This window comes from Aotus nancymaae, unplaced genomic scaffold (assembly GCF_030222135.1).
Source record: "Aotus nancymaae isolate 86718 unplaced genomic scaffold, 86718_ANA_hifiasm-v0.15.2.pri h1tg000014l, whole genome shotgun sequence".
Lineage (NCBI taxonomy): Eukaryota > Metazoa > Chordata > Mammalia > Primates > Aotidae > Aotus > Aotus nancymaae.
The window spans coordinates 48,171,257-48,198,614 of NW_026988425.1; the positions used below are offsets into that span (position 1 = coordinate 48,171,257).

Below are 27,358 nucleotides of genomic sequence, written 5' to 3' on the forward strand. Positions count from 1 at the left end.
GAGGCTGAGGCTGTGGTGAGCCATGACTGCACCACTGTACTCCAGCCTGGGTGGTAGAGCAACACCCTATCTTAAAAAAACAAAGCAAGCAAACAAACAAACAAAAATACACAGACTTAAGTTAACTGAGGTTAAATGACATTTGAGTTTCTATGAGGGGGCATTTTTGAAAGGTATTATAAGCTGAAATGATACAGTCACTTATAAACTGCATAAATAATGCTATTTCCAACTATTTTTCCCTTTTGTATTTGTGGACATATAATAAAGTCTTTAAAATTGTACGTTGCTTTTGAGTAAGACCCTGTCGTTAAAAAAAAAGAAAACAAAAGACTAACAACACAGTGTTGGGCTTGTGGTCTGTCTGGGAAACTGATTCAATATAAGTAACACTGCAGACAAGCTAGACTCTGTTTTCCCATAGAAACAAATCTCATGTTAACTTTTCAACTGATTTGTAAACTGGTGACAGCCTACCCTTTAGCAAGCTACTGTATGTACCGCCTCTTGGTAAGTCGCCTCAGACTTCAATCAAACTGACCAGGTTGATCTGGCTGGAGAAGAAGCGAGCACAGGCAATACCTGGGACTGTCAATTAAGTCTCCTTTCCTTGTGACTTAATCTGAAAATGACATTTTTATGAAGTTACTAGGTGATTTTTTTCCCCTCAATAATCTGCCCTTAAATGTAATATATAAAACACGCCCTGCCCCTTTGAGTAATTTCTCCCATATATTGGTAGACATTAATTATTTTTAAAGCAAACAAAAGTTTCTCTGTGCTCAATGTTTTCTGCTTGGAAACCATGTATCTGTGAACAGAGATCAAAAGCATTGATATTGGAAATAATGGCAGAATTCTTAAGGTCACTATATTAGATACTTTTAGCCTATCCTCTTGTCCAACATCATTTGTGTATTTCAACCACTCAATAAATATCTAATAAACATGACACTGTTCTAATAGTTAACAAAATAAAGAACAAAAAGCTATGCCCTTACAGATCTCAAATGTCCAATTTATTAATGGATGTAATGACTTAACCTTGGCTTTGCTGCACACAGAATTTGAGGCAACTCAAATTCTAAAATTAATTACAATCTGGTTGAATATTAAGAGAGTTCCTGATAATCACTGGGCATGTGTCCAAGACCTAGGAGAGAGAAAAGAGATCTTCTGCTTCTTTACTGAACTGAAGGTCTTCCTGATTCTACTTCTGTCTGTGAGATGGTAATCAGCTATAAGAAGGTGAGTGGCAACAGTACGGAAAGTCATCTGGTTATGTGCACCTCAGAGAGGTGTAAACAAAGGAGCTGTGAAGGAGGCATGAGGGGAACCCTGGTGTGTTGGCAGGATTGAGAGTAGTGGTTGTGTGGGCCTGATTACCAGGAAACCAACACCCTCTACTCCAGCCTGAAAATCTAGCCCTTTTTCTTCCTACTCTTATAACCTCAGCCTTTCTTACTCTTACAACCTCAGTCTTTCCTCCTTCCCATTCTAAGTATTTCCATCTGTTTCTCTAACCTTTCTCCCGTATGAATTCATAAGAGAAGAACAAGAAATAGGTGGGCAGAAATGATACCTGAAAGATCCCCCAGCAGCTTCCAATTAGCTTTGTCACTAAGAACACCTCCATTCACAGCGAGCTGGGACTTGATTTGGCGACTGTCCATTGCTGGTGAGATCTCAGTTTCGTTAATATAAGCATTGTATTCAAAGAGAGCTTGCCTACAATGTACTTGCAAAGGGTCCTCCCTGTTACACTACTCCTCTAAGAAGTTCTCAAGGATCTTGGCCTTTAGGGGCACCCTAAATCCTTGGTTAGTGTTTGACATGGACATGATGTAGGGCTGGAAGCAGCAGCACGCTAAGGACTGTGAAATGTTCAGATCCAATTCTGTTCCCTCTCAGCAATACTTAGTGACTTTATTCAGCATTGGAAAGATACTAGGAGCACCTAGACCGATGGGCGTGGCAATGGCAAGGGTTCTATTGAGAAAGAATCTGACACTGAAGAAATTAAAGAAAAAAAGTATCACATGATTTTTCTGGGGAAGGACCAAAGCCAGCTGAGACACAACCATCTACAAGGCTTACAGGTGGGTGATTGAGTAGAACATGCTGACCTGACCTGACTAAGGCTGCCGATAGGTCTAAGAACAACAGAAGAGCTGCTTGGCTAGGATCCCTGGCTGTGCATATGTCATCTGGCTGTATAGCTATAATAATGAAAATGGCATAAAAGGATATTAAGAGGCCATACCTTTCTATCAAGGAAAGCTATCCACTGTCATAGACTTATGATACCTTTAGGGTTGAAGATTCAAACATCCTGGATTTAGTTTGTGTGCCATCAGTGTTCTGTTGATCAGAGGGAAATAAATTAATTTCCTGATTCCTTAGTTGGTTCATCTATTAATAAACATTTTTTGGGCACCTTCAAGTTCCCAGGTTCTGGGCTGTACAGGCAGCAAAACCAAAAATAAGACATAATCCCTGCACTGAGGGTCTAGAGGGGTAGGGTGGCAGGGAAGATGGGCAAGGCAAACACACAAGTACCAAAATAGCTGAGTAAGTGGCATGTCAAAGACATACCAGGGCTGAGTTTAGAGCAGAAAGGAAGGTCATGCAGGTAGGAGGAATAATATCTGCACATGCTCCAAGAACAGGGTAGTGGCACCACCCATGTAGGAAACCACAACCTTTCACTGGGTTGTCACATGAGCCAGAGTGGCTAGAAGTAAGTGAAGAGGGGCTTCTATGCATAGAGGGTCTTCTATGCTGTGCCAAAGAAGTTGAACTTTCATAATGGATATGGGGAGCCACTTAACTTTTAGCAGGAGACTGAGATGAGTACATTTCCAACACAGAAAAAAAAATGACTTGGGCAGATGTGGAGGGGACAAGGCTGGCAAGCAGCCCTAAACCCTAGATTAGACATTGCCCCAAGTGACTACTTGATGGAGGCATCATTCAGTGAAACGGGACAAAGAGGAGAAATGCATTTGAGAGCAGATAACCTCAATTTCTGGCATGTTGAGCTTGAAGTGGTAGTGCTGATGGTTCAGAAATGTCAGTATCTAGAAGGAAAGTTCCATACATAGGTGAGGAGAGGCAGGTGTGGGGAGCTGGCAGCATGTGGGTATTGCTTAGTCCTGAAGAAGACAGTCAGCACCTTCAAAGGATGGTATCTTTGAACAGTAACTAACTTCATGGATTTTTTCTGCGAGAGCATTTATATCCAGTAGTGATTTGTCTCTGGACTATGGTAAATATTTCATTTGTTCTTGTTTTTATAACAAATAAAAATTAATTACCAAGAGACTAACAAACAGTTTTGGTAAATTTTATTTCCAAATTGTAATGTGAAAACTAGGAAATTTGAGGCATAGGTTAGAAAAATATCCCACTAATAGTGTTTTGTTTTATTTTAACGTAGCATAGCATTCTTTTGCATAGTAATTTTTCCCACTTGGGGAACTAAAAGTCTGTCAGTAATAATTTTACTTCTTAGATTATTCCTGTTTGATCTGTAAGTTTTCCCATCAAATCTGTGTCATGAATACCTGGTCTGAGTTTTTATGGAATATAGATCAATATTACCTTGGAATTCAAGTCCGTGCAATTTTGCCAAAACAAACTAACCCAAGTGATTGACCTCGCTGATAGAAGATATCATATTTTGAAAGATATCAGCACAAAATATAAGTATTTCAAACCAAGCTCTTTGATGATGAAATTAGAGCAGAAAAGTCTTATCGAGTCTCTGGAAACAAGGTCTGAGAACAATGAATTCAAGTCAGGAGAATCTGGTGCTCTCTGTGCAGTGCTTCCACTGGTGCCCCGCATGACCTTGGGCAAGGCCCTCCCCATCCTCCCCACCCCCATTACCACTTTTCCTCCTATCACTGTGGAGTTTTAGAAACTATTTTATGTTCTTTAGATGAAAGATACAAAGTGCACCACTTATGTGGAAGGTCTGAGGCTTTTCACCTATAACAGGAGGAAAGATTCACTAGCATAAAACCATCCCAGACACAAAAACTTTATTCAGTGGTTTTAGTCTCCAGCTAATACCTAATTCAAAAAGTTCTAGGTCATGTGTTCTAAAACATTTCAATGTAAAGAAAGCGGGGAAAAAAGGAACTTAGGGAAGAATCAACTCCTACAAGTGATATATTGTTTGGTATCTGTAGCCTGAGAAAATATATAATGCTTAAGTCACTGCCAATTCAGGAATGCTTATGAGTGAATCTGTATTTTTAATAATCACATGGTATCCACATATATTTTCATCTACATTTGAAATAGTGGTATCTGTATATATGAGACATAACTCCTCAGTCACAGGCAACCACTTGGTTTGCAATGAGAATCAGAGACTCCTGACATTAAATCTTAACGCCCACCCTGATGTTTTAAAGATTGAACATTGAAATCTCTCCTTAGCTTCCCCAAAACTTGTTTTATTGTCTACTCCCTGAGTCATCCACTTGTCACAGCAATTAAAAGAAATTTCACAGGCCAAGCATGATGGCTCAACACCTACAGTCCTAGAACTTTGGGAGGCCAAGAAGGAAGGATCACTTGAGGCCAGGAGTTCAAGACCAGCCTGAGAAACACAGGGAGACCCTGTCTCTACCAAAAAAAAAAAAAAAAGGAAGAAAGAAAAGCAAAGCAGCATCATAGGCAAGAGGTATGCTAAAGTCCAGTATTCTGAGAAACTTTCATACAAGAAAATATATATATATATATATATACACACATTTTTTTTTTTTACAAAAAGTAACAAAGTACCTCAAGATGCAACTCAGGTAAAAAGCCACATAATGTAGTGGAAAGAGATGGAACCACAACCAATTGACGTTAAATTTCTATACTTTTCACAAAGGGAATGAGAGAAGTGTATTTATAAAATATATCAAAAATCTCCTTTGTAAATAAAGTGTTGTATAAAATACAAAGCATTATCAAATAGTAAGTGGTTCAAATTTGTAGGGGTAGAATATTAACTTCCAGAACAACACAGGCATGGCTGCATTAAGAGGCTTTGTGTCTTTATCAAGGCAGTCAGTATTCTCACTTTACTCTGTGTGTCAGGTTACTCCTAAACACTACTTGTTCTGAGTCTATGCTTTCAGAACGGCACATCTGGAAATGAGTGAACCTGCTCTGTCAACAGGGGAAGCAAACATAGATTATTGTAAGTTACAATGCCTACCACCTACTGATCACTTCTAGGCACCAGGTCTTTATATATATATTTCATTAAACCTCATGGGCTGGGCATGGTGGCTCACACCTGGAATCCCAGCACTTTGAGAGGCCAAGGTGGGTGGATTGCTTGAGCTCAGGAGTTCAAGACTAGCCTGGGCAGCATAGTGAGACCTCATCTCTACCAAAACAAACAAACAAACAAAAAAACATTAGCCAGGTATGGTGGTGTGTGCCTGTAGGCCCAGCTACTTGTAAGGCTGAACTGGGAGGATTGCTTGAGCCCAGGAGGTCTAGGCTGCAATGTGCCAAGATCATACCACGCACTTCAGCTTGGGCAACAGAATGAGACTGTCTCAAAACAAAACCAAAACCAAAACAACAACAAAAAACTCACACGGCAGCAGAGGTGACCCTCTATTTTAATCTCTATTTTTAGCTAAGGTGCCAGAAGCAGTCCTAGGGCTGGAGAGAATTCTGGCTGGCCTGATTCTAAAGATCCACTCCTTTACCAACGCAGCCTTTCATTAAGTGACCAACACATAAAACCAGGGGAATTTTCCTTAGCAAGAGATGCCAAAATAATTTATTCAGTATCTGCTTGGTGGCTCTGCCTCAGTCATAATTTAAAGTCTTTTTTTGTGTGTGTGTGTATTTTTTGTAGAAATGGAGTTTCACCATGTCAGTCAGGCTGGTCTTGAATTCTTGGCCTCAAGAGATCCACCTGCCTTAGGCTCCCAAAGTGCTGAGATTACAGGCGTGAGCCACTGCACCCAGTCTAAAGTCTTGATTCTAGTTTTTTTCTTCAACTGCTGTTTTGAGTGTACAGTTTATTCCTTTGGGCGCTATTGATTTCATTGGCTAATAAACCCATGATTCCTGAATTATACATTTTGCATTTCCTTATTTATCTTCTCCAACACCCATTTTGCAAAAATACCAAAGCAACTCAAACATATGCTTCATTATCTCTATCTTCCATTTTCCCATTTCTTAGTACTAGTTTGAAAAGCATTCTGTAGTCATTCTTTTAATTAGCATCAAAGCAGTGCCAGCATTGTGCTAAACACTTAATTTGTATTATCTTTTTTACTCTTTATGATTAAGGTATTAAGTTGGTGTCAGGTCTCCATTTCATAGACGAGGAAAGAGTTCACACACAGTCAACAAATGGCAAACATAGAATTCAAACAGAGGTCTGATGGATGCTGAAGCCCTGACTTTAAGCCCCAATGTTAAGCACTAAACTATACCTACCCAGAATATAAACATATGTTTTTCTCATCAGAAATCACTAATGGTTAGATTAAAGGAGCTGGATGGAGACATGTGAGAAATTATCAGAATTTAGATCTCTACACCTGCTTAACTCCATTTGTTCACTTTAATTTACTTTTAATCCCATAGAGCTAAGAACTGAGGACTGTGAGTTATTCAGAAAGCCCTCAGATTTAAGAGAGAAGCAGTAACAATGGGCTAAGATTACAGAATTGAATCTTCTTTCCTAAAATGGAGATAGTTCATCTCAAATGTTTGAGGAAAAGAAAACCGCAAATCAAAGCACCTCACTAACACACCCAAAGGCTTCTCTCAAACTGCTCTGCAGCTAGGCATGGTGGCTCACGCTTACAGTCCCAGCTACTTGGGAGGCTGAGGCCGTAGGGTCACTTGAGCCCAGGAGTTCAAGGCTACAGTGAGGTACAATTTTGCTAACGCACTCCAGCCTGGGTGACAGAGCGAGACCCAGTTTCAAAAAAACCAAAACAACACAATACAAAAACTGTCCTGCACCCTCTAAAAACAATGCTGGAGAAGGTGTGCTTTGGTTCACTCCTATTTCCCTATAAGTGCTGCATTTTGACAATTTGCATTTTATTTTGGACCATGGCTACTGTAATTGTAAATTGGTCTACTTTCTTTAATCTGAGACTAGCAGCAAATCATTTTTAATAGCCTTTAATTCCCCCTTATAATGAGATATCTGCATTCAGCAGTGACTCAACCATGTACTGCCGCAGGCTAGGGTGGATGAATCACAGAAAATAGACGGAAGAAACCCATTAGGTAATCTCACGCAGCTCTCTGCCAGACTCTGGATGATTCCCAACAATAAAACTTCTAGGACCAGTTCAGCATACTTTTAATGTTCCTCCAAGGATGGAACTGCTAACTCTCCCACCACAGGCCATCCTGTCATTTGGAGAGCCCACACTCCCAGAGTTGTCTCCCTGCGCTTCCATTTATGCTCTTCTTATCCTCACCACACCCCATCTCACTACAGAGCTCCAGGTCCACCCAGACTACATGCACAAACTTTTCTCCTGGTCTGTTTGCAAGCACTCACATACTTAGAGAGTGACCTCCCTGGATATTAAAGGAAAATTGAACTATATATAAAAGAGCTTCTTATACTTCTTAGCCCTTGCCATAAAAATTAGAAAAGGACTCATATCATGGACTCATTCTCAAGGGCTGCTGTCTTTTATGTGTTCCAGTTCTTTGTTTGGTCTAATTATTTTCTTGCTGTGTTCCTCTGAACTCCCTCCAGCTGTTCCACATCTGGAGTTGAGCTGCTCATAGCTGAACACACTATTCTTGGTGTGGTCTTATTTGATGCAGATAAACTCTGGGTCTCATTTTCCCTTCATCTCTCTTATCCTGCTTGCTTTTCCCTTTCTTTTGCTTTCAGTGTATTAGCTTTGCTTTGGACATTATGTTCTGGAGAGTTATTTAAGTCAGTTCCATGGGCTTGAAAGTAACTGTAATAACAAAAATTTCTTTTGAGGCCCCAAAACCTATTTAGTTGGTAGAGTGGTGCCTTTTAGGATTTCCATTTCCCACTGTTCTATAATTAACATCATCATCAATAATAACCACCTCCATCTTTTTTCAAGGTCAATGTATTACCTGGTAATAATTATTATTTACCATAATAATTTCATTTCCAGTCAAATACGTAATTTTACTTACCTTCTATTTATTTTCCCATTGTGCTAATTTACATATATCTTTCTTTGCTAGGGTTAGATTATTCTGCCTTGAATTTACTGAGAAAACCTTTATACTTTCAGCCCAACTTCCCCATTTATTTCTTCATTGTCAAAGTGATTCTTGCAATCTTTGTAGGATTCAGAATTGAAAAGGACTGAACCTGCAGTGAGGCCACTTCCTTTGACCTTCAGTTATGGCCGTTTACCTTGCCAATTTTCTCTCACATACATAAAATCCAGCTTCATTTTCAGCAGGACCCAATTAAGGAAGTCACTTTTTAAATATTAAACTTTCTATTTATCTATGTAAAAAGCTTACTATCTAAATTATTGTCAAGAATGAAACAACTACGTAGCCAGATTCTAGCCCATGTGTTTACATGGAGAGTGAGTATGTGCAAATGTTATACTCACAATACTAAGGGTGGTCCCAATTCCACATAATCAACCTCTTCCACCACCCATCTCCTTCAAGAACAGCAAGTCTTTCTTCCCACATCCTCACTCCCTCTCCTCACATCCCTCCCCCAATCCCCTCATACCCCTCCCCCATCTCCAGATTTTTGGGGGAGGGGTGTGGGCTCAGATTTTTTCCTTTTTAAAAATTGTGGTAAAATACATAACACAAAATTTACCATTGTAACCATTTTTAACTGTACAGTTCAGCGCCATTAAATACATTCAAATACTGTGCCACCATCACCACCATCCATCTCCATTCCTCTTTTCATCTTTTAAAACTGAAACTCTTATGCATTAAACAATAATGCCTCATTTCTTTCTCTCCCCAAAACCCTAGCAACCACCATTCTCCTTTCTGTCTCTGATTTTAACTACTCTGGGTACTGAATTTAAGGGAATTACAAGGTATTTCTCTTTTAGTGACTGCCTTATTTCATTTAGCATAATGTCCTCAGAATTAATCCATGTTGTGGAATATGTCAGAATTTCCTTCCTTTTTGAGGCTTAATAACATTCCATTGCATGTGTATATATAGGACATTTTGCTTATCTATTCATCTGTTGATGGATACTTGGGTTGCCTCTATGTTTTAGCGACAGTGAATAATGTTGCTACGAGCATGGGTATACAACAGATCGTTCTTTTTCATGGTATTTTCAAATATACAAAAAAGTAGAGTGACTGACAAAATTAACCCCCATATACTTAACATCCCCAAATTAAAAGGTCCCCAGATTTGATTTGCTTTTTTTCAGAGACTCAAAGACAGCCTGCACTGCCTTGGGACCAGTGGACCTTGGGACAACACCCAGTGTCACTAGTCTTTGGATCTGATCACCACTAACTCCCTGTAACCACAGAACTAAGAGAACACATGTCCACATCCAATCAGTCAGTGTTTTCTTTTTCCTCTCCTCTCATTTCCAATTCTGCCAGAAGTTCTTTTTTTTTTTTTTTTAATAGAGACAGGGTTTCTCCATGTTGGTCAGGTTGGTCTCGAACTCCTGACCTCAGGTGATCCGCCTGCCTTGGCCTCCCAAAGTGCTGGGATTACAGGTGTGAGCCACCATGCCTGGCCTTCTGCCAGAAGTTCTAAATAAAAGAACAGAGTACTACCTACCTTCTTTCAACCCCAATCCTCAAACATATAGTTTACCTTGAATGTTATGTTTCTGCCTATGTTCTGAAATTGTTTCAAGTGGTCATGACTTCAACTTTTAAATGGTTTCAGGGAAGATTTTAGAACAAACAATATACTGCTAGGGAGAAAATAAAAACCAGCAAAAATAAACCAAAAAGGCAATTAATAATTATTTTGGGAAAAGTAATTTATTTTTCAATTTTGACCATCTTTTGTTATTTTGCTTTTCATCAGCACTTCTAGCAGAGCTAAGAGTTCAGATCAGATGTCCTCTAATTTTAATGTGAGCTACAATCTGTTAAAATGTAGACTGCCAGACCCCGCTCCAGAGACCTGATTATATCAGTCTGGGGTATAGCCTAGGAATCTGAATTTTATCAGACATTCCAGAGGTTTCTGATGCAGGTAGTCTCTGATTATGCTCTGGCAAACACTGAAGAATCAGATGAGGAACACAGAACTGTTATAAGAATTCTGAAGAGAAAGTAATTTTTTAACTTGGGGTATTGAGGGCACAGCTTCACAAAGCAGAATTTGAACTTTGTAATTTTCATTCATTCAGTCACTGAAAAGAAATTATTAGGCATCTGCTATGTACCAGGTTCTGTATTGGAGCTAGAATAGTGAACAAGCCTGACAGAGCCCTTCGCTAATGAGGCTGAGAGTCTACATGAGCAGAATTTCAGGAGCAAACAGAGGTACTGTCATAAACAAAGAGGGGATGGGATTAAGGAATATCCAGTACAATGTTGGGCAATGTGGAGAACACAGAAGAAATAAATAGGCTGGGTGCGGTGACTCATGCCTGTAATTCCAGCATTTTGGGATCCCAAGGCGGGCAGATCACCTGAGGTCAGGAGTTCAAGACCAGCCTACTCAACTAAAAATACAAAAAAATTAGCTGGGCCTGGTGGCAGGTGCTTGTAATCCCAGATAAAACTTGGGAGGCTAAGGCAGGAGAATCGCTTGAACCCCAGAGGCAGAGGTTGCAGTGAGCCAAGATCGTGCCACTGCACTCTAGCCTGGGCAACAAGAGCAAAACCCCGTCTCAAAAAAAAAAAAAGAGAAATATATATACCGTGCCTTATGTAAGGAACTACTTCAGTTTCAGGCCCTTTTAGATCTCCTGAGGCAGGACCAGTTTAATGAGATCACCAGATAATTCATACACAATTAAAAGTTGACAAGTGCTGTGTATAGAGGTTCAAATTGAGATGGGCTATACATAGTAAAAGCAGTATTTGAGGGTATGGTTGAAAGGCCAGGGCTGATTATATTGATGTGAGCTCCAGACATAGAGACTCATGCCTGTAATCCCAGCACTTTGAGAGGCCAAGGCGGGTGGATCATGAGGTCAGGAGATCCAAGACCATCCTGGCCAACATGGTGAAACCCCCATCTCTACTAAAAATACAAAAATCAGCTAAGTGTGGCAGCACGTGCCTGTAATCCCAGCTACTCAGGAGGCTGAGGCAGGAGAACGGCTTGAACCTGATAGGCAGAGATTGCATCACTGCACTCCATCCTGGCGACAGAGTGAGACTCTGTCTCAAAAAAAAATAGAAAGAACGTAGAGACAATAACCTTTGCCCGTAAAATAGAAGACCTGTCAAGAGTATAAAGATGGAAAAAAAAAAAACAACAAAAAACCAAAACCCCAAAAACAACAAACTAAAAAACTCTGGGCCTATAGTTTGGGCATCTCTCTCACCACGAAGGGAATGCACATAGTAAGAAGGAGAAAGCAGAAAGAACCAGCTTAGTCAACGAAAGACTAGAAGGGGAAGGGTGGTGCAAAAGAAGTTATTGAAGAGCTGGAACGGCTAAGGCTTCAATCACAGAGACTGAGAGATGGAAACTGGGCAGTGGAGATGGCTGAAAGGAAGTCAGCAGTTATCCCAAGGGCAGTAGAAAGCCCTCCATGGTGTCTAGTGTCTAGGCAGGAACATGATATAATTTCAAGATATGGTCCATGAGGCCCGAGTTGTGTTTTGAAAAGGTCATCTTTTTCCTAGAAGGTGTGTTAACAACAAAGTATACTAGAGATTTTGTGAGAGATTTTGTATAAATGTAGAAATGCACATTGAACTGCTTCCAGAACTATGTAGCCAAGCTGACAACAGTTTTAATTAAGTTCATCTGGAGGGGGCTGTCTTGTATTCATTTTCTCTTCATCTAGATCTAGACTCGTCCTTCCACATAATTTGTGGAAAAGGTACATAGGTACACACACACACACACACACACACACACACACACACACACACACACCTTTTTTCCAGGCCTAGTACTTTTAAGCTTTTAATTGAGCTTCCATCCCCAGACCCCTTTCATTGTTTTATTTTTGAGAACCCACTCACACATTCTGAATTCTTTTGAGTATCTTACCATCTTTAAAGGGAGTGAGAAAGAGATTACAGATTTTGTGGCTAATGACTATTTAAAGAGGAAAGGAGGCTGGGCGTGGTGGCTCATGCCTGTAATTCCAGCACTTTGGGAGGCCGAGGCAGGTGGATCACTTGAGGTCAGGAGTTTAAGACCAGCCTGGCTAACATGGTGAAAACCCCTCTCTACTCAAAATACAAAAAAAAAATTAGCCAGATGTGATGGCACGCACCTGTCATCCCAGCTACTTGGGAGGCTGAGGCAGGAGAATCGTTTGAACCTGAGAAGTAGAGGTTACAGTGAGTGAGCCAAGATCGAGCCACTGCACTCCAGCCTGGGTGACAGGTTAAGACTCCGTCTCAAAAAAAAAAAAAAAAAAAAAAAAAAAAGAAGAATGGAAGCTCAAGTCAAGTTTCTTTCTATTTAGAATACAGCTTTGGTTTGGGTCCTTACTGGCTGGGCGTGGTGGCTCACGCCTGAATTCCCAGCACTTTGGGAGGCCAAGGCAGGCAGATCACCTGTAGTTGAGAGTTCGAGATCAGCCTGACCAACATGGAGAAACCCCCATCTCTACTAAAAATACAAAAATTAGCTGGGCATGGTGGCATGCACCTGTAATCCAGCTACTCGGGAGGCTGAGGCAGGAGAATCGCTTGAACCAGGTAGGCGGAATTTGCAGTGAGCCGAGATCATGCCACTGCACTCCAGCCTGGGCAACAAGAGAAACACTGCGTCTCAGGGAAAAAAAAAAAAGAAAAGAAATTAACTTATCTGAGGCTGGGCTCGATGGCTCACGCCTGTAATCCCAGCAGTTTAGGAGGCCAAAGTGGGAGGATCACTTGAACCCAGAAGTTCAAGAACAGCCTGCACAACATAGGGAGACCCGGTCTCTAAAAACAAAAAAAATTTTAAATAATTCGGGTGTGGTGGTGCACACCTGTGGTCCTAGGTACTCAGGAGGCTGGGATGGGTGGATTGCTTAGGCCCAGGAAGTCTAGCTAGGCTGCAGTGAACCATGATTGTGCCACTGCAGTCCAGCCTGGGCAACCAAGTGAGACCCTGTCTCAAAAAGAAAAAAAAACAAACTTTTCTAGCCAACTTTATAGTTGAAAAAACTACATAGACAATAGCCACTCCTTAAATTCTTAGAATTAAATGAATTGAGTTATAAGTTGCTTTATTATGGTTCCTGACATATAAGAGTTGCTCAATAAATGTAAGCTTCTAAAGGGTTAAGAATGCACATCATTAGGAATAAGAAAAAAAAAGAGTTGACATTTAATATTTATAGGGTGGTAATTAGTATTGAATCAAGATCTTTAATTTATTAGTGAATACATTTTGTGTGCCTAAAATGAGCAGGATACTCTCAAGAACACAATTTTACAGCATATTGTCTGTTTATCTGAATTTGTTTTTTTTTGAGATGGAGTCCTGCTCTGTTGTGAGGCTAGAGTGCAGTGGTGCAATCTCCACCTCCTGGGTTCAAGCGATTTCCCTGCCTCAGCCTCCCGAGTAGCTGGAACTACACCACCATGCTCAGCTAATTTTTTGTATTTTAGTAGAGACGAGTTTTCACCAGGTTGGCCAGGATGGTCTCAATCTCCTGACCTCATGATCTGCCCACTTCAGCCTCCCAAAGTGCAGGGATTACAGGCATGAGCCACCGTGCCTGGCTAATTTTTATATTTTTAGTAGAGACAGGGTTTCACCATGTTGTCCAGGCTGGTCTTGAGCTCCTGAGTGATCTGCCTGCCTTGGTCTCCCAAAGTGCTGGGTTTACAGGCGTGAACCTCTGCGCCCAGCCAAAGCCTTATTTTGAAAAGAAAAATGAGAGCAACTCCTTCCACAGAATAGTGTGAATTAATTCGTGTTTATAAAGATTTTTTATATGCTTATGCAAAAGGCACTTTGAATGTAAACATTTTAAAGGGCACTTAGTTCTGTAAGACTACATTAAGAACAGGGCAGTAATTAGCACATTGGGAGGCAAGAAAAAGTTTTAAAGAAAGCACAAGGCTGGGCAATGTGGCTCATGCATGTAATTCCATCGCTTTCAGAGGCTGAGGCAGGAGGATCACTTGAGGCCAGGAGTTCAAAACCAGCCTGGGAAATGAAGTGAAATCCAGTCTCTACAAAAATTTTAGAAATTTGGTGGGCATAGGGGCACATGTTCCAGCTACTTGGGAGGCTGAGGCAGGAGGACTGCTTGATCCCAGGAGGTCAAGCCTGTAGTGAACTATGATCACGCCACGACACTCCAGCCTGGGCAGCAGAGCCAGGCCCTGTTTCCAAAAAAAATAATAGTTAAAAAAAAAAAGAGAGAGGCCAAGAACGATGGCTCATGCCTATAATCCTAGCTACTTGGGAGGCTGAGGCAGGAGAATTGCTTTAACCCGGGAGGCGGAGGTTGCAGTGAGCCAAGATGGCGCCACTGCACTGAAGCCTGGGTGACAAGAGTGAAACTGTCTCAAAAAAAAAAAAGAAAAGAAAGAAGAAAAAAAAAGAAAGCAAGTAAGCACAGATAGAGATGTATCTTGCTACAAAGACAGTATGTAAAACCCACTGCAATTGTTATATAAAAGAATGCTCCTAGTTTTGGAATTTTCAGACTAAAAAAAAAAAAAAAAAGAATGCTCCTAAAGCTTGTGCAGACGATAAGCCAGGTGAAATTTGAAAACACAATTTTTTTTTTTTTTTTTTTAGTTTGAGGAAAGCCAAGTTCCTCAGTATAAGTAAGTCTTAAATAAGTTTTTTAAAATACCCAATCAATTTAAAGTGCTAACAGCCTTACCAGGATGTAAATTCTTAAACAATGAGCTTCATTCCCAACAGGATCAAGCACAAGCATGCAGCCAAGATAGTTTAGCTCCTAAGCTTGGTGTATTCAAAGAGAATCTTGATTTGAGCTGAGTGTGATCTCCAGATGCAATACAACCCTTCTACACACAGATCCATGGGAAAGCATTTTCTGGAAACAGATGCACCTTGTTTAAAACCAAAGTTGTGCTTCTGAAAAAAAAAAACTGGGTATAAATAGAATTTTTAAAAATTAAATCATATTTCAGATATGCTGGGGAGGCTCATATCACAGGGAACCCTGTTATGAATGTTTTTGCAAGAAAAGAATTATTTTATGAATTGAAAAAGCACTTCTAATTTATTTGCTGCATTGATTTTTTTGAATTTTGTTTTTCAAAATTCAAAAAAAATTGAAATTATGTGCTAATTATATGCTTGCCTTTTGTGGCTTATTCTGAATAACTTAACCAAAAAAAAAACCACCATTTTTTTCTCTTTGAATGTTTAATTTTGAAATTTTGCTTTTAATATAGTCTAATTCCCCTCACTCCCTGCCACTACCCCATGGGTATAATTCCATTTTTGAAATGGAAGCCAATGAGATAACTGAATTGAATTTACTGGAACTTATTTTATGGTCAAATTTTAAGAATGCATCTGTTCTACTTCGTAGGGAATATGGATTCCATTAGATCTAAGCAGAATGAAAGGGACCTGGGGCATGGTGTCTCTATTTGCTGTTGGACAGCTGATATAAAAGGAACCAAAGCAATGAGTGTAAACACCTTGGCTCTGTAGCTGACCCTATCAGGTGGGGAAGAACTGAGCAAAATCAGAACTATGGTTCTGTTCACAAAATCTTCTACAGATGTATTTGATTCAACTCCAAGAGACCAAGTTAGGTTTCAGAGTCAAGCAGAGGTTCCTAAACTTTCTTGATTCATGAATCCCTTAATCTACCAGTTTTTTCATGGGAAAAAATTTTTAGGCCAAAGAAATACCTAACAGTTCACTTATTAAGTAGCCAGGTTCAAACAACTACTAAGGAGCTGTCCTAACAGCTTAGTAGCCATTTGAAAAAAAAATTGTACTCATAAATTGAAAGAATAAAAGTATTTTCTTTTCATTCTTACCACAATTACTTACTAAAGTATGTTTACCACTTTTGAGTATGCACAACCTCTCACATCTTGGAATCAGATTGGATAGAGTTGCCTTCACTTCCCATACCACAAAGCTGCCATGCAGCACTTCCTTTTTATCATGCTAACCTCCCAAAACCAACTTTAGAAAGATATGACATCATCAAAAGGAATGTAGCGCCATCTAATGTTGAAGCTGTGAACTACCTCGAGCTAGTGATTCAATGGGTACCTGACAGATATCAAACATTGCTGTGCTTTCCTCTAAAATGTAAAACATCCCCTAAGAGTTGACCGTGGTACCCTTGGGTGCCCTGGTACACAGTTTGGGAACTATAAGTTTAAAGACAAGTAGACTTTCCATCTTCCTGAATGATTGAACAATGTCATAAGACTTCAATATCTGCTCAGTATACAGATAACACACACAGAAGAAATCTATACTTGCTTCTACATACATCTTATCCCTAGTTAAAAGCACTGTCATTCCAGGTAGATTACAATTTTAAAGCCAATGCTTTTATGGCAGTACCTACCCAAATGCATTTTTAAACTGTATTCCGTTAAATTTCAGCTTTGCTTTCACAGATTTGTTTCTGGCAAGTGATTCCATTTAGGTTTTACTAGGGAAAAAGATTTTATTTTCAAGTAACTAAAGTTTTGTGATGTAATAAAACCTAATGTCTAGTACCAACGATGTCACTGACTCTAGCATTTTAGATGCCCATCCATCTCAAACGTGTAAGATACCACATATTTAGGCACAATGGCTATAGAGTATTGGTACATTGCATGAAAAGGTTACAAAATGTGGCAATTTCTTTGTGAAAAAAAGATATTAAATGCACTAATTTAGGATGATGTTAAGTAGAAATGTGTCATTTCACCTAATACACATTTTCCTCTAGGAAGTACAGTGCAGATTGTTAATGATAGAATAATCCCACTCCTAGTCTTTATCCTTGGAACCAAACTGTTGACCCTCTTCTTTCCTTTGCACATAGCCTATTTATTTCCACTTGCTGCTGAGGATAAACCACGGATTGAGTCATAGAATGCTAGCTAGTTTTTGGCTGGGCATGGTAGCTCATGCCTGTAATCCTGGCACTCTGGGAGTCTGAGGCAGGAGGATCTCTTGAGCCCAGGAGTTCAAGACCACCCTGGGCAACATGGGGAGACCCTGTCTCTAAAAAAGGGAAGGAAGGAAGGAAGGGAGGGAGCGAGGGAGGGAAGGAGGAAGGGAGGGAAGATAGATGCCAGTTTTGCAATCATCTCACAATTTCCTTTTCTACCTTTGAAATCAGACTCTGTCCTTACATTGCCTATTTCAACTTTCTGCACCTTTTACCTTGCCTATTTCAACTTTCTGTATGTTTACCTCATATTGCTTTTGCCCTGGGGTTCTCCTACCTCCTTAGAGTTTTATCTGTCTGTGCACTTTCTTTCCTCTCTCTGCTACTTTGCAAAAGCCTCCCACACAATTCTAGGTAATAGCAATTTAACAAAATGCCCTCGGGTGGAATAATCAGCCATCATGATTAGTTACAGTCAGGTCCTGGCTGAATCTGGGATTAGGGATGGGTGTCTCCTCAGGACCAAGGCAGTCTACAGTCTCAGATGAATAGAATTAAAGGGAAAATTCCAGTTTCCTTAAGTGTGGCATTTTTTAATCAGCAAGTCACAGAACCTTATTACCGACATGGATTAAAATGAACTCCATTTTAATGGCAGTGTGTCCTTTGTCAAGATATTTGTGGTTCACTATGGCAAGTAAGTCCATAGGTCCTAACCCAATCCAGTGGGGGTAAATGAATGAGCTGAAAGAGACTGTAGTAACTGCATTGATAAGGATATCAGAGTGTAATTACTGAAAAGATTCAGCTTTGGGACTTTTACTCTTTAACAGACTTGTATTTTGTTACTTTTAAACATTTCGTCATATAGTATTCCACCTCAAGAAAATTTTAGCTCGTATAATGACATTTAAGAAAAAAATAGCAAAAAACCTAGAAGCCTTTTCCAGTGCCAAACTCGTTTAGAAAGTTTAGCTTCTGACTAATGCAATGATGCAATGTAATAATACCGAATTCTTTCATAATATTTAGGAGTAAGTGATTACTTGTGGAAACTGTAATGTTTCCTAACAAACCGAGTGTTTCTGGGACAGACCACCCAAATGTATTATTATATAAAGATGTCAGTTACATAATTACATGAGAAAACAACACATTTTACTTTTTTGTTTTTTAACAACAATTATCCTCCCTGGGGAAGAGGGGTTGAATTAGCTGCTTAGCAAAGTGGCTCCTAGGGGCTCCAATTATCTTAGACACATTTAACCTGGATCCTTAATAATGTACATTTAACATGAGGAAAATGAAATTGTATTTTCTTCCCCTCAATCCCTCACTCTTGCCATGTCTGAACTGACTTTGCTGAGACCACCAACAGTGAAGATGCATTTAAAAACTGCAACTCAAATCTAAATGTAGGCCATATACCAGCAGTTGCCTTGCTTAAAAAAAAACTTAAAAATTATTTTAAAAGTCCTATGCCATTGATATTAAAATTAGAGCCATTTAAATGAAAACCCAAAATCAAACACCTATTTGTCTTTCTTTTTACATGAGACAAGGGTCTCACTATGTTGCCGAGGCTGGTCTCAAACTCCTGTCCTCAAGTGATCCTCCCACCTCAGAGTCCCAAAATATACTGAAATTACAGGCATAAGCCACTGTACCTTCTTTTCTTAATGGGTGCCAAGATATTCTTTTATTTTATATTTATTTTTGAGACGGAGTTTTGCTCTGTCGCCCAGGCTGAAGTGCTAATCTGGGCTCACTGCAAACCTCCGCCTTCTGGGTTTCAAGTAATTCTCTGCCTCAGCCTCCTGAGTAGCTGGGATTACAGGCTCCCACAACCACTCCTGGCTAATTTTTTTTTGTAGTTTTAGTAGAGATGGGGTTTCACCATCTTGGCCAGGCTGGTCTTTTACTCCTGACTCCCAAAGTGCTGGGATTACAGGCCTGAGCCACTGAGTCCAGCCTCCAAGACATTCTTAAAAAGTAACAGGATATTGTAAAAATGTGAGTGTTCAGTTGCATTTAATTCAAATATTTTATAAACATCTGTCTACATTAGGGGTATACAATAAATGAGTTTTAAAATGACTATAATGCTTATGTACAAAACAAATATGTTTTAAATATTTGACGCCTCACTACTCATAATTCTCAGTATTTTGGCAGACCCTTATTGAGGGTCCAATGTCAGCAAACAGAGTTACACTACTAAGGTCCAAATAATCAAAATAGCTACAGGCTACTCATCTTCAAGGGTAGTTTATCATAGTTTATCAGCAATAAAAGATGGCAAAGGAACAGAACACTTTCATCAATGCTCAGTGTTTCAGTGAGGATGCTCCTGGCATTTGAGATATAATTCTCCCTTTTCTGGGGCTGGCCTTGTCCTGCCATTCCTAGCCCCTCCCTACAAAATGCTAGAAGTAACCCCAGTTACAGTGATAATCAGAATATTCCCACATGCTCCCCAAAGTCCCCTAGGCAAGAACAGTACTTTCTCCAATTGGAAACCACTGACCCAGAGTCTCTAGCTAAAAACAGAAACAAAAAGAGAATAAGGGTGAAATGTGCTAAAGCTTCATTATGCGGTTTTAAAAAGCAGGGGTGGTTGAGTGTTCCTTAATAACTGTATATAACCTTACTTCCTTGTCTTTCAGCTTATTTGTACAAGGTTTGCCTTCTGGGGGTGCATACATTATCAATAATTCTCATTGGCTTCTTCAGAGGAGGCTGTTCAGGCAGACATGACATTTTGAGAATCTGAGAGTATAGCTGGAGAGGTGAGCAAAAAACCCAGTTTTCTTATACTTTTAGTTAAACTCAGCTCTGCCTCCTAGCTGGGGATGATGGCGAGGGAAATCAGATCGCAGACTAGTGTCTCCTGGGACTAATCTGACATTTATGAGGGGAGCCTCTGGTTGAAGAAATGTGAGTACCAGAACAGAGCTGATGCATGTGTGATCATACCCAACATTAGAACAACCCTTCAGGCCAGGCATGGTGGCTCGCACCTGTAATCCCAGCACTTTATGAGGCTGAGGCGGGCAGATCACCTGAGGTCGGGAGTTTGAGACCAGCCTGACCAGCATGGCGAAACCATGTCTCTACCAAAAATACAAAAATAAGCTGGGTGTGGTGGTGCACCTCTGTAATCCCAGCTACTTGAAAGAGGCTGAGGCACGAGAATCGCTTGAACCTGGGAGGTGGAAGTTGCAGTGCAAAGATCAAGCCACTGCACCACTCCAGCCTGGGTGACAAAGCAAAGCTCTGTCTCAAAAAAAAGAAACACCCAGCTTGTGACAGGCAGCTAACATCTAGGTCTATTATGGCAGACATTTTTCTTATGCTATGTAAGAAGAGGTTTCTGAGGCTGGTTAGGTGAAAGTCCTCTAGGTAGGAATAATACTACTGTCTCTAGTTAAAAACCACTGACCCAAAGAGACCCTAGATAAAAAGAGAATAACGGTAGGCTAACCCCTTACACCTGTAGGCAGAGGGAGCAGGGAGAAGGCAGACACGGGGGTGGGCACAGCCCCAGCATATCTAAAATGACCATCTTCCTATTTTTACAGATGGGAAGAAAGAGTTCAGAGAGGTTGGGTGACTTGCACACACTCTGTGCAGTTTCACAAACCTTCCTTCTCCTGTGTGGCTCAGCAAGATCTCTTTTCAACATTACCTCCTCAGTAGGGTGAACAATACATTTCTCATCTACCATTTGACAAATGTATGCTGAAATGCAATTAGTTTGCTAAACCTTGGAAAATAACAACAAAGTTCTGCCCTTTGCATTATAAACCCAGTACACAAAAACCTTTCAAACTCTTTTCTCCAAAAAATCTGTCTTCTTCTTTATGCCCTGAGCTCAGAAGAGTTCCCTAATCTGAGCTCCTCAACTCTGGCTTCCTCCTTCTTCATTTCTTGATATGTGGCCATTGCTAACAGTTGTCTTTGTTTATCACTCCAGCCATAGCAATCAAAATCTCCAAGCAGTGGAAAGTCTGTCTGCTGCCCTATCAATCTCTTTTCCTGTCTATTTCTTAAAATCCAAATGAAGGATACCTGATGACTAGCAGGCCTTCCCACACCACTTCTTGTTACGCTCTCCCTAAATCCTCATCACCTGAGAATTTTCAGTAAAGATCCAAATGGCAACAGATAACATTCTCTCAGCACCACAGTATGAGAGAATGAAAGGGACCTTAGAGGTCATTTCATTAACAGGATAAAAAGTGTTCTCTGAGAAGCTTTTCAGATTCTTCAGTGGGCATCTAGGGGCAGGATGGAGGTGGATGGTGATGGGAGCAGCAGGCAGAATTTATGGTCCTCACCTCCAATTTAGCCAGAACAATTCCACTTTAATCTGTTTTTCTAATTATTCTAAGTACAATTTTATTTTAAAAAGAAAATAAAAGGAGGGATGCTGGTATGGAAATCGCCACTTAGAAAAAAGAAATGTTAAACCAGTAATCTATTTCCAACTATGCTGAGTCCTTTAAAAAGAGCCTGATGTAAACTTTGCAAAATTTTGTGATTAGCAAAGGGTCTTTAAAATGCCTAGTCTCTTAGTAATCTTAATCCTTCACCTTAAATACTGGTCTGCACCACCAGGAAAAGAGAAAATGTGATTTCTTGATAGATGTGCTGAGAGAGGAAGAAAGAGACTCATGTTTGACTGCTGATTTTCCCATTAGCTAGCTGCTAAGCCATTTAACCTCCACATGCCTCAGTTTCCTTGTCTGTAGAACAAGAACTGGGCTCCACTCAGGCATTTTCTGGTTCTAAAATTTTGGGTTCTGTGAACCAGATTTTATTGAGGAGGACTGAGCCCAATTTCTCCCGCTTTTCCCATCTCTCTAATAATGTATCTTTCTTTTCCAAAGGAGAAGTGTCCAGGGACATCAGGGAAAAAAAAAAAAAGAAACACAAGCTTTCATCCAATCTAACACCAGGACTAATGGAATGTTTACAGACAGACTGGCTGGCCTCAGCCCTTTAGTTCCTCCCCTTTTATCTTTCTAATCCTCCTTTCAATCTGTCACCTCTCACATCTCTTTCCTTCCTTATTAGCTCTGCTCAAATTTAGCATACCTTGAAGTGGCAACTGTGTATAAGGCACTGTGGTTCAGCACTTGGGTTACATAAAGATGAATAAGGCACAGCCCTGTACAGAAAGGGACTCTGTGATGAGGGTAACTCTGGCAGAAACAGAAAGGAAAGGTTAGAGAGGCGAAAGAATAAAGTGGAATATTTACACAAGAGATGAGGGCATGAAGTCTTTGAGAACTAACTCGGAGGTGGGAGAGAAGCTGTGCAGTATGAATTCAGTGAGTCAATGAGCTTGTCACTTACTGAGCTGTGTTCCAGGCACTGTACTACATGCAGGAGTTACCAGTTGGAAAGGCCTCATCCCTGCTTATGGTCTGAAAGGAGAGACAGACATGGGAATTGGGTTTGGTGCCAACGAGAACCAGGGCAACACTACCCAGAAGAGGGATGTCCAAAACAGCAGACATGAGTGGGAGGAAACAGAATCAGTAAACCCCACTGGAATAATAAATTTATTTAACATGATGGTGTTGAAGGGATGTGGGGGGTCATGGGGCATTGGCACATTCACACTAAGCACACTCAGAGGAACATTTGGATCTGGAGTCAGAAGAGAGTCAGAGACATCAGCACTGAGATGCCGTCAAGAGGGGAGCCATGAGTGGAAGAAATCTCCTAGGCAGCAAGAATATAGAATAAAGACAAGGCTGTAGCACCAAAACTTGATGAGTGCCTATACTTAAGGAGTAGAGAGGAAAAGAAAATCGAGTGAAGAAGACAGTGAAAGAAAATGTAGGAAAACCGGTAGGCATGTGCAATGCTAAAATAAGCTCAAGAAGATGGGAACTTCGAACAAAAAGAAATGTTCAAAAATAAATGGATGGCTGGGTACGGTGGTGCCTGAATTCAGGAGTTTCGGACCAGCCTGGCTAACATGATGAAAACCCATTTCTACTAAAAATACAAAAAACTAGCCAGGTGTGGTGGCATGCGCCTATAATTCTAACTACTAGAGAGGCTGGGGCAGGAGAAACGCTTGAACCAGGAAGGTGGAGGTTGCAGTGAGCAGAGATGGTGCCATTGCACTCCAGCTTGGGCAACAATAGAGAAACTCCATCTCAAAGTAAATAAATAAAATAAATGGAAACAGAGTAGGGTGGAGTATAGTAAGGAGAAAAAAAATTTCATGAATTTTAGCAGCTTATAATTCATAAATTTTAGCAGTTAATAAAAGGCCTTTGAGACAGCAGTTTCACTGATCTCTATATTGAGTCCATGAGGGTCTTCCTTAGAAAAAAATGGCAAAAAAGAAAAGCTAAACAGCAGACCAATGTATTATAGATTCAAAGAACGCTCTTCTTTTCCTCTAGGTTTATTTTTTTATTTTTTTAAGTTTGGAGGAGGCTCAAGTGAAATTTTTAGGCAAAAGAAAAGAAATGAGCTCTGTGTGCCCGCGGAGTAGCCACCATGAGTAAAGCTCACCCTCCCGAGTTGAAAAAATTTATGGACAAGAAGTTATCGTTGAAATTAAATGGTGGCAGACATGTCCAAGGAATATTGTGGGGATTTGATCCCTTTATGAATCTTGTGATGGATGAATGTGTGGAGATGGCAACTAGCAGACAACAGAACAATATTGGAATGGTGGTAATATGAGGAAATAGTATCATCATGTTAGAAGCCTTGGAACGAGTATAAATAATGGCTGTTCAGCGGAGAAACCCATGTCCTCTCTCCATAGGGCCTATTTTACTATGATGTAAAAATTAGGTCATGTACATTTTCATATTAGACTTTTTGTTAAATAAACTTTTGTAATAATCAAAAAAAAAAAAAAAAAGAAAAGAAATGAATCTGCTACAAATTCTCTCCTCTGTCTATTGTCCAACAAAAAACAAAAACACCAACTCTGTGTTAGGAGATTTCGATCTTTTGAAAACCTTTCTTTTGGTCACTAGCTGCATGTGGTGGTGGTAATCTAGTAAAGAATGGACATTGCATCGCCTGCAGTAACGCTTGGACAGACGACAGACTCTGCCCACAACTGGGGTACATCTGGAATAATCAGTGAAATTATACTGAGTGAGGCAAACAGCCACCCTCCAAAAGGGTTGAAACTGAGGGAAAAGGAAAGGCTGATGTCACTACTGATATAGAAAAATGTGTCATAAATATTAAGACACCTTGCATAGAAAAAATAAGCAAAACGGTGTCAAATGTGTGCCTCAAATCCAAGTCTCAAATACAGTAACAGGGAATAGGTGATTGAGCCGTCTCTCACATGAGCAACTCCAGGTAACAGGTTATATAGTACACAGATGCTGGTGTTTCTTTCAAGATGAATATTGTTTCTCCTAAGTAATGCTGGAAGGCCAGCTAGAAGGGACAGTAGCAGTAAGCAAACAGAACCAATATTATTTCCAGACTCTGCACTGTGTTAAGACATACACATATGAGTATGTATACATAAATGGATATGTATATGTAAATCTACATACAAACTGTGTATACTAATTCATTTTACATGCATTGATTCATTTTACATACATGAATTCATTTATTCCTCCTAGTTCTGAGACAAGTCAAATTATCATTCTTATTTTACATAGAAAGTGAGGGTCTCAGCTGGGTGCGGTGGCTCACGCCTGTAATCCCAGCACTTTGGGAGGCTGAAGTGGGCGGATCATGAGGTCAGGGGCTTGAGATCAGCCTAAGCAACATGGTGAAACCCCGTCTCTATTTAAAAATATAAAAATTAGCTGGGCGTGGTGGTACACAACTGTAATCCCAGTTAGTTGGGAGGCTGAGGCAGGAGCTTGAACCCGAGAGGCAGACGTTGCGGTAAGCCGAGAACACGCCATTGCACTCCAGCCTGGGAGACAGAATAAGACTCTGTCTCAAAAAAAAATAATAATAATAATAATTTTTTAAATAATTCCCAGCTAATAAGAGGTAATCCAGCTAATAAGCAGGAGAGCAATCTACCCAAGTCCTACATCTGTGCTGTGTCAGTACTTGGACAGTCTAAATCCTACCTGGGAGGGATTAAGTTGGGTCTGATTGATAATTTGTTCCCTTTCCTTAGTGTTTCTCTAAAGTAAAACCAAAGATAACACATATTTCTTTCTTTCTTCCTTCCTTCCTTCCTTCCTTCCTTCTCTCTCTCTCTCTCTTTCTCTCTTTCTCTCTTTCTTTCTTTCTTGAGATAGAGTCTCAATCTGTCGCCCAGGCTGGAGTGCAATGGCACGATCTTGGCTCACTGCAACCTCTGCCTCCTGGATTCAAGCAGTTTTCCTGCCTCAGCCTCCTGCGTAGCTGGGATTACAGCATGCACCACTATACCTGGCTAATTTTTTGTATTTTCAGTAGTGATGGGGTTTCAACATGTTGGCCAGGCTGGTCTCAAACTCGTGACCTCAAGTGATCCACTGTGCCTGGTCCATTTTTCCATCTTAAAAATACATCAATCCAGGGCCGGGCACAGTGGTTCATGCCTGTAATCCCAGCACTTTGGGAGGCTGAGGGGGGCAGATCACCAGAGGTCGGGAGTTCAAGATCAGCCTGACCAACATGGAGAAATCCCATCTCTTAAAAAAAAAAAATACATCAATCCATTAGAAAATGCCTCCTGAGAATGGCTGCCTATATTTTTGTGTACCAAAGTCCTGGCTGGCAAATCCTGCGCTAAAGTTTAGACCCAGCCTGTCTCTGCGGTACACACAGTAATCACTGTATTTCTCCAAGTTTGCTGTTTCCTCTGTTTTTGATACCCTAGCCTCTGTCTTCCTGTATAAGAAATAATCCCTGTCCCTAATTGCTAACCAACAAAAGGTAAATAAATAAAACATATACCTAACAAAACATATTCATTTTGATCTGTACAAACTTGTTCAAATTTCTCTATATAAACCCTTCCTTGAAAAAAAGTTTAGTGCTGACATATTAGATTTCATAGGAATCACCCCTGTACCCAGAGCTGGTCTCATGGGTGTGTGACCCACTGTGCAGTCACTTGAGACTCTACTTTCAAAATGGGCCCAGGCTCAGAAGGGCTCTGGTCTTAGTTAGGTGCTCTGCTCTCACTATCTTGAAATTCTTAATAATTTTCTCTTAAAATTTGTGTTTCATAAGTGAAGTTGGATGAGCAGAAGATATGCATGGGAGGAAGAAGCTTCATATTTTAGTACTTTTTTTTTTTTTTTTTTGGAGACAGAGTTTCGCTCTTGTTATCCAGGCTGGAATGCAATGGCGTGATCTCGGCTCGGCGTGATCTCGGCTCACCGCAACCTCCGCCTCCTGGGTTCAGGCAATTCTCTTGCCTCAGCCTCCTGAGTAGCTGGGATTACAGGCACGCGCCACCATGCCCAGCTAAATTTTTTTTTGTATTAGTAGAGACGGGGTTTCACCATGTTGACCAGGATGGTCTCGATCTCTTGACCTCGTGATCCACCCGCCTCGGCCTCCCAAAGTGCTGGGATTACAGGGGTGAGTCACCGTGCCCGGCCCCTTTTTGTTTTTTAATTAGAGATGGGGTTTCACCATGTTGGCCAGGCTGGTCTCAAACTCCTGACCTCAGGTGATCCACCCACCTCAGCCTCCCAAAGTGCTGGGATTACAGGCGTGAGCCACCACACCCAGCCAATATTTTAGTACTTTTACTGGTACATTTTGCCCAACTTTGAACAATGGGTTTTTTATTTTGCAGTATGCCTTGCAAATTATATAGCCAGTCCTGCCTGCAACCCTCTCCCCGAGAAATGGGTTGTGTGCACTTAGGTACTAGACTCACTAATCCACCCTCCCTTTATTCATAAGGTACATATGTATTATATACCTTAATATATTATATACAGGTTTGAGGGTAGAGCCACTATCTTTTCCATATCTTAGTCACAAGCTCCCCATATCCAAATGCCTAATACAGTGCTAAGCATGCAGAAGGTACTTGATAAGTATTTGTAAAGTCAATATCCCACTCTAGTTAGACAATTCTCAACTACTCCATGATGGCCACAATTGAACCTTTTCAAAACTTCAAAATCTATCTGGTTCCCACTTTATAGTGTTATAAAGTACCAACCTCCTTATTC

General features: G+C 40.5%; 2 protein-coding genes across 5 annotated transcripts in view; one reads left to right on the top strand and one right to left on the bottom strand.

Annotated features, from left to right (window-relative positions):
- The window catches only part of ARL15 (ADP ribosylation factor like GTPase 15), a 433,767-nt gene that overhangs the window by 92,230 nt on the left and 314,179 nt on the right, over positions 1–27,358 (bottom strand). The window lies entirely within an intron of this gene.
- On the top strand, positions 23,727–24,093 carry LOC135274788 (small nuclear ribonucleoprotein G-like). The gene has a single exon (XM_064375773.1). The coding sequence runs from the start codon at positions 23,736–23,738 to the stop codon at positions 23,922–23,924; it is 189 nt and encodes a 62-aa protein (XP_064231843.1). The 5' UTR covers positions 23,727–23,735; the 3' UTR covers positions 23,925–24,093.

Bases quoted from the DNA above. Each gene is read 5' to 3' on its own strand.
- LOC135274788 (XM_064375773.1), top strand. From the start codon at position 23,736: ATGAGTAAAGCTCACCCTCCCGAGTTGAAAAAATTTATGGACAAGAAG.